This window comes from Silene latifolia, chromosome 10, assembly GCF_048544455.1.
Source record: "Silene latifolia isolate original U9 population chromosome 10, ASM4854445v1, whole genome shotgun sequence".
NCBI classification, from domain to species: Eukaryota; Viridiplantae; Streptophyta; class Magnoliopsida; order Caryophyllales; family Caryophyllaceae; genus Silene; species Silene latifolia.
Window position 1 is genome coordinate 48,579,835 of NC_133535.1, and position 7,971 is coordinate 48,587,805.

A 7,971-nucleotide genomic window follows, 5' to 3' on the forward strand; every position below is an offset into this window, starting at 1 on the left:
TTAGTGGCGGTTTTGTAACAACAACCGCCGTTATGCTTACCTTTTACGACGGTTCTGTTAACACAACCGTTGTTATAGAGAACATGTAGTATTGCAATGATATTATTGAAATACCTATGGTGGCGGTTTTCCAAACAATAACCGCCACTATAGATGAGTTACAGTGGCGGTTCTTGTCTAACAACCGTCGTTTTATATAAATTTATAATGGCGGTTTTGTTTAAAAACCGCCATTGTAGGTAAGCTATAGTGGCGGTTGTACAACCGCCGCAAAGTATAAACAACCCCGTGATATACGGCGCACCCAAATTCTGTAAAGACCGCCACAAAAAGGTCATTTATGACCGCCACTATAGGGGTTTTTTCTACTAGTGTGTTATGCCACTGAAAATGAAACATCGTCGTTTTTGGTTCGCTTCAACTTAAATTTGGCAACGACTGATTTCCATTGTATTCAACTCCACTCCCGCAGCTCCCTCCTTTGACGGACACCAATAAACAACCAACGACCTTACCACCTCCCCTTCTTTAGTTTCCCATATCTTTTTAATGTATCTACACTAATCTTTGATGTATCTAATCACTATTTTAATGTATCTTGACATAGATACACAAAATCATTTATTAGGTACATCAAAATTGCTCTGAGATACATCAATATATAAACCACATACACTAATTTCATTTAGCTCCAACAATATTACAGTGATGAATCTGATAATGGTGACGGAGAAAGCAAAGGTGATAAGTGATGTTGGCGATGTTGTTTGGGGTTTATACATCAATACATAAACCGCTTTTGATTTACCATTGTTGGCGGTTTTTGGTGAGGCCATCGATATTGCCGGCGGTAATAGGTCTAATCAGTGATTTCATCGGCGTTAATCTTGGTGGGGCTGGTGGCTGCCGACGATGGTTAGTTGTGGTCGTGGCTAGGGATGTCAATGGGTAAGGTCTGGGTAGGGTCCGCCTAGACCCGGACCCGAGATTTTCCCTTTGGACCCGTACCCGACCCAGACCCGCAGGGGTCTAAAATTTGAGGACCCATACCCGGACCCTATGAGTAAGGGTAGGGTCTGGGTCTACCCGCGGATCCGAGTTTCAGCCACTTTAATAACATGATTAACAGCTATGGGGCCTATAATATTAAAAAAAAAAATTCATACTACTTTAACATTATGAGTTTATTAATATCTATTGTACACTACCAAATCCAATATACATACCAAAGAGATTAAGAAAGATAAAGAAGACCTAAATTAATTTTACATCCAAATACATGTGAAAGAATCAAACTCGGAACCCAAAAATCAATACCGTACTTGATAACTGTCTCCACCTGACCGTCGCTGGCTGCCGTTAATGGCGGTTGTCGGTCGCCGCCTATTAGAGAGGTGGTTGCCAGTCGCGTATTAGTGTTGTGGTGGTGGTTTTCTTGTGTCAGTGGTGGAGTGGTGGTATTGTCAGAAGAGTTTGGTTGGGTTTTATCACTTTATGGGATGAGGGAAGAGAAAGAGACTTTAGTTGGATTTCTACGGTCTGCCAGTATGAATTCAGAAAAGTTGTGATTTTGATTTATTTTTTTAATAAAGGGTCTAAGGGTCGGGTATGGGTTTCATAACTTAGACCCGGACCCGGACCCGAAATATTTTCTTAAGACCCATACCCGACCCATACCCATTGGGTCTGAAAAAATGAGACCCATACCCGACCCATTAGGGTCCAACCCTCAGAGTCTGGGTCGGGTCCCCGACCCACTGCCATCCCTAGTCGTGGCCCTCGTGGGGTAAGGCAGTATTTATTGTGTCGATCAAGACGAGATACTCTGGCAGTCCAGATTTGAAGAGGGTGACGTCGTCGTCGAAGGGGGCGCACGACCACGGTCTGGTGGTTGTTGGGTGGCTAGAAGGTGAGAGCAATGGTGGTGGTGATCGTTAATTAGGATGATCCTGGAAATTTATAAAAGGTTATGGATGAGGGAGGGAATGTTAAGTTTGGGGTTTGATTTTAGGGGCAGTACATGTGTACAACGCGTGAGTATTTATTAAGTTGGTACAGTTAGTTCGTTCTCACCGTTCTCATCGAGTGTTCGTTCTCACCAGATCTTGACTTTATCTCTCTCTCTTTCTTTCTCTCTCTGTGTGTGTGTGTGTATATATATATATATATATATATATATATATAATGGAAGATAGGAGGGGTTTATATAGGGTTTAGGGGTCGATGTAGCAACTCGAGCCTGTTTTGCATAGCTGTTGTCCAGTAGCTATTTCGTGGCCTTGCGAGAATTTTGGGGAGGGTTTCTTGGAACTTAAGACACGCTATTGTGGTATAGGATAGTTGGGTATGAGTTGTGGTTAATAATAGGCACGGGTTTAGAGCTTGTTTAGAGCGGGTTTGGGTTGCTAGAAAAAAAGGGGCACGGGATGGAGAATGGCTTGGTTGCGTGGGCTGTTTTGATGAGGTTTGGTGATTGATTTTGACGCGTATTGAATGGGGTTCGGGCTTAAACTTGGATCTTGGTAAAGGTCGGGATATGGGTCAAAGGTTGGGTCGAGTTTGCTTCGAAAATCGAGTCCAATTCGAGCTAGAAATCGAGCTTAAAATCGCGTATAAAACCGTCGTAAAACTCGAGTTTTTCAAATACGATTTATAAAACGATTGAAACTTTCAAATTGATTTTTCTAATCAAAGTATATTTTATTTTCAATAAAATAAATTAGAAAATAAATTTAAATTAAAGCAATAAAATGAATTCACTTTAATAAAACATTTAATTTAAATATCATTTAATTTAATTAATAAAATATTTCATCGATAACGCCCATTCTACGTCCTAAAACGAATTCCAAGTAATGAAAATGCTAATTAGTAAATACATGACGTCCTATCATCCTCGACTGTTTGTCGGCTTTTCTGCAAATTCCAATATCGACAGATATAAGTATCTACAACAGTCACTTTGCGATAATAAACATTAGGGTCAAGTTAAATAAGGTATGTCAATTCGATTTTAGGTCAAATTCTGATCCTCAATTTAGACGTGAATCAATTTCCGTTCGAGATATTCGAGTCGAATCATCTGAATCTGGTTAGTTTTAAGAGGCATGTCTATCCACAATCCGGTACCACGTGAAACCAATATGACCCGACTCATGGATTTTGACTCTAGTTTTGAGAGTAAATAAAATAAAGTGATAGATAGGCCACAAGGAGTCGAGTTGTCTCGAAACCACCCCCTAGAAGCTTGTTTAAGACCTTATTTGAGTTTAAATGGTAGTCCTTTATCCCCAATTTATCTTTTTGTTTTTCCGTTGGCTGTAAATTATTTTATCAACCATGAGAAAGAAGCTTGATACACGTTTCCCAGCTGTAAGTTTTTTAATTTACCTTATTATTTTCATTGTTCTTTACTGATTTATCTTAGTTCAACTTTTTTTACCAGATCTATGCTCTATTTCTGGAAAATATGATTTGGGTATTTTGTATTGTCCAATTAATTATGTCTGAAGTGATTCATTTGAGCTTTTAGGGTTTCGATTATTGGTGGAAGAAATCATGTTATTTTTGAATTTTTTTTGGATTTAATATGGATGATATATTGATTATTGAAGAAATCACAGATATTAAAGGGATGATTTCCAGATCTGGGTTTGACTTTATTCAGTTAGAGTATGAAATTATGAGATCTCTTGATTAATTACATGATTACCTGGTTATGTATGGTGATGTCCCTATCTTTTGATTGATTGTATTGAAGAAAATGGAGAGATCAAAGGATCGTGAGATTTTGATTATATAGATTTGTAGATTAGTCAATCAGAGATCGATATGAAAATATGATCACATCTTTGGAATAGCTTCATATCGATCTATGATCGAACCCTTATTGTTAAAGGATTGTTCAACAGTTTATCATGGATTCAGCTGGAGAGCCAAACGTTGTGAGACATGGGTGAAAACTTGGTAATTAGATTATCTTGAAAACTTGCCGAGGGTATATGTATGCACAAATGTATCGTTGTTTTAGGTGATCATTGTTTCTTGTGTTTTTATTTTGGTCATGGGTGTTTTAAGTTACATACTTGTATCTGTCTTTAACTGGCTGAAGGATGTTCATGCTTCATGATTTTCTGTTATACTGTTATGCGATCTTTGGGAATTGAAAGTGGCTCTATCCAATGATATTCTTTGATGTCATTTTAACAGCTTCTTTTAACTCGTGGACAGGCTCGTATAAAAAAGATTATGCAAGCCGATGAAGATGTTGGGAAGATAGCTATGGCTGTTCCAGTTCTAGTTTGTGAGTACCTTCAAGATTAGATTAAGTCTTAAACTTTCTAGACAAGTAGTCGATTTTCCTCTCATCTGACAATGAAATCTTATCCATGTAGCTAAAGCTTTGGAACTATTTCTGCAAGACCTATGTGATCGTACATATGACATAACTCTTCAGAGAGGAGCTAAGACAATGAATTCCCTTCATTTGTGAGTAAAAGATGCCCATTCTTTTTTTCTTTTGTCATAGTCAGGCAGGTGGTTCTTTTATTGTGTTGGATTTTTGTATCTGCAAATCATTGCATAGATTGTGGAACTGTATTCCTTTCACGTTTCCTGGATTCTGGAAATCAAGCTAACAACCGTCTTGGTTAGATTTGCATACATTGCCTTTTTAAGAAGATCATTCAACAAAGATATTATCTAGTAGTTCAAACTGTTGCCATTATGTAGAATTTCTTTCCACTTTAGTACCTTTTAAGACTTGTCAATCTTGGTTTGTAGTTTTGCCGAATATTGACAGTAACGAGTCGTGGATGATGCACCAGAAAGCACTTGAGATTTGTGACTTCAGTTGGTAAATTAAATGTCTAGCTTAGTTTGTGTTGTTTGACTCACTTACTGTAGCCATTTTGTGTAGACTCCCTATCAGTGTTTTGCTGTTTGTGAGCGTTTGATTGTACAAACCTTTGTACTAAGCTCTTCATTTGGCTTTCTCTTCATTCATATGTGTTGGTTCTCCGTCTGCTTAAGTATAATAAATGAATGTAGTCCTTAGTTTGGTGTATCATTGCCAAAGCTCATTAGTGACCAAGGTAAAACGAGGTTTTTATTGTTTGGAGCCTCACAGGATGCCACCATCATGTCATAGTTGGGGGCAATACATAGAGCCAGATTATCTTTGACTGTTCATACATCCATGTCTTGGCAATTATTTAAAGGCAGTTGTGTTTGTTATGTCCTTTCGCTTGTGAGGAGTCATTAGAATAGATTTCTTTGCAGTCCTGATTGCCATACGCTCTTGCCTGATCTTACTTTTCCATTGATGAGCCCATTGATCCAATTGTCAGGTGACTATGTTTAGGTTGTTAAGCTTATAGGCTTATAATAGGTTTTTCTTCCTTTTCAAAAACGCAGAAAACATTGCATACACAGCGTCAGTATGTTTGACTTTCTGAAGGATATTGTAAGCAAGGTTCCTGATTATGGTCATTCTGATGCTAGTGGAGAAAATCATGCTGCTATTAAACGAAGGTTAGTACAATTTATGTTTCTTAGCTTAATTTTCTTATATAACTCTATATCCTTTTGGCCATGCCTCTGGCAGCTTTGGTTTCACAATAATCTGTAAAATTAATTGTTGAAAATGTTTTGTGTTATGCCAGAAAATCTGCCATTGAAGATCATCATGACAGTGATGAAGAGTCAAAGAAAAGCCGAATGGTAGGATGTTTGGATATCTTAATTACCGTATTCTAGCCCCATTCTTTTTAACCCCAAATACTTAAATAACTTGTCTGCATTCTGCAATGTGAAATAAATATCTTTGTACGATATTATCTATCTTACTCATCACTCACCCCACATGAAAAATCTCAGTTCTCAAGTCACAATTGTTGGCAACTTCGGCAGTAGGAGTGTATTTGGTTTGTGGGGAGGACAGTATTTTCCTGGAAATTGGTTTTCCTTATTTCCCTTTGTTGTTTAAGGGGAAATTTGAGTGGAAACTTAAGTTCCTCCCCTGGTTAAACTATTCGAAAACATGGATGGCCAATTGTCTCCTCCTTTCTCTTCATTTTCTCTATACAAGTAAAGAATTCAATTTGGGATGTCAAAACTCAAAATATTTGCTTAAACCAAACTGAGCCTCAATCTCAAGAAGAGCCAAGAGGATACGGGTGAACTACTATGGTTTTATTTTGCGTAGTCTGATTACTACTCCAGTCCATATAGTTTTATGGTTTGTCCTCTCTACTTCATAAAAGTCTTGTGGCATAAGAGGTAGTCTACAAAGTGTGTTAGTTGTCTTCCATGATCAGATTTCTTTTTTCAGATGAACTCTTCCAGAGACTTTGAATCTTTGCACAAGTCTGTTTGTTAAACTTTGTTTTGTGCTTAAGTTGGGTTTAACCGTTCTAACAATTTGTGATTTCTAGTTTTCTTCAACATTTTCTTGATGTGTTATCGCATTTTCTTTGGGGTTGTTTAATGGCTCTCCTATGTGCAGCAGGAAGTGAGTAATGCCTGCAGCACTGGTAGGGGAAGAGGAAGGGGCCGTGGAAGAGGCCGAGGCCGAGGAAGGCCGCCATTGGAACGGGAGCTCCCCCCACACCATGACATGGAATCCGAACCGTCCACATCATTTGAACCAAGCCACAAGCCGACACCTATTCAGGTGCCTGCAATAGATAATGACGATCCCACTGACCCCGATAAGGACCTGATGAAGGAAAGCCCAGTTGTGGGCGATGCTAGTGCCTTGGCTAGTCGGAAGTTCGACTTGAATGCAGAAGTGGCTGAGAACCAGGATATAGCGGGCCCCACAACCGCAAAGCCAGCTGAGAATGCTGAGGTGACTGCATCGCCACTTTGTGAGACCAAGAACGAGGAGTTGGTCTCAGAAGTCGACGGAATGGCGATTGACCCACATGAAATAGCGCAATTTAACTCAAGATTAGAAGACGAGGAAGACTACGATGAAGAGTAGATGACCCAAGATGTGTTGGAGAAGTTAGGAGAAAGTGTAAATGATGAAAATGGACCGAGTCTTTAGGGTAGAGAGTTAAAAACATTAGTCATTAGTTCTTTGCTGAAGATGTATAATCAAAATGTCCTTTAGGCAAGTAGTAGTGAGTACCATTATTCATCATTTATGTTTGATTTCTTTTTGGGGAGTTTAACATTGTCGTGTTACAAATTCCCTTCACTTTCTTTTGATGTCATGAGGTCTATTTTATATTACGGAGTATCATAATAGCAATTGGGTTGTTCGGGTTGGGTTTGATCTGGTTGGGTCATGTCGGGTCCGGGTTATGACTACGTCCGGGTAGCTAACGGGTCTGGTTAGTTGGGTCAATTCTTGGCTCGGGTCATTGTCGGGTTGGACCAATTAAATAGATCTGTCGGGTAGAGCTGGATTTGGATCATGGGTCGAGTTGTTATTGAGTCGGCTAATATTAGGCTCATTTCCGGTTCGAGAAATTATGATAATTTGTAGGATCTAATCGGGTTTGCTTCGGGTTTTGTTTGGGTTGGGTTGGCTCTTGCTTGGTTTGGCTCATCGGTTTTTCCGAATTATTTTACCATTTTGAGTTGAGTTATGGTCAGATTGGTCACTATGTAGCGAAGTTCGAAGGTTAATTAGTTTTAACCACTTTATAACAGGCATTCATAATATCGGTTTATTTCAGTCTTTATCGCCTTGACTTTTTGTTTGTCGGGAGTTATATTCGAGTTAATGCAGGTTATCTTTCAAATCAAGGCATTTGTCGGGTTAGCTTCCAAGTCAATTTTCGATCTTTCGGGTGGAATCAACTGTCGAGTTGGGTCGGGTCAAAGCATGTATCGGGTCGATTCGGGTTACGGGTCATCTCGGGCTGGGTTGGACTCGGTTTCGAATCGGCCTTAATCCAGTTAGGTATGGATTTTTTTTTTTTTTTTTTTTTTTTTTTTTTTTTTTTTGTAAAAGAAAGG

At 39.0% G+C, this 7,971-nt stretch overlaps 1 protein-coding gene across 3 annotated transcripts; it reads left to right on the top strand.

The window, feature by feature from the left end:
* Positions 1 to 3,127: 3,127 nt before the first annotated feature.
* On the top strand, positions 3,128 to 7,234 carry LOC141605610 (uncharacterized). 3 transcript variants are annotated; one of them, XM_074424457.1, is made up of 6 exons: positions 3,128 to 3,372; positions 4,231 to 4,303; positions 4,395 to 4,488; positions 5,416 to 5,532; positions 5,664 to 5,721; positions 6,506 to 7,234. In XM_074424457.1, the coding sequence occupies exons 1-6, from the start codon at positions 3,340 to 3,342 to the stop codon at positions 6,983 to 6,985; spliced, it is 855 nt and encodes a 284-aa protein (XP_074280558.1). In that variant the 5' UTR covers positions 3,128 to 3,339; the 3' UTR covers positions 6,986 to 7,234. The 3 variants fall into 3 exon arrangements, with proteins under 3 accessions (XP_074280558.1, XP_074280559.1, XP_074280560.1); XM_074424458.1 differs by having other exon boundaries at positions 3,177 to 3,372; positions 6,509 to 7,234; XM_074424459.1 differs by lacking the exon at positions 3,128 to 3,372 and adding an exon at positions 3,871 to 3,966.
* Positions 7,235 to 7,971: the final 737 nt, after the last annotated feature.

Coding starts and splice junctions, on each gene's coding strand:
- LOC141605610 (XM_074424457.1), top strand. CDS start 3,340: ATGAGAAAGAAGCTTGATACACGTTTCCCAGCT. Junction 4,304..4,394: donor GGCTGTTCCAGTTCTAGTTT/GTGAGTACCTTC, acceptor TTATCCATGTAG/CTAAAGCTTTGGAACTATTT. Junction 5,533..5,663: donor CATGCTGCTATTAAACGAAG/GTTAGTACAATT, acceptor GTGTTATGCCAG/AAAATCTGCCATTGAAGATC.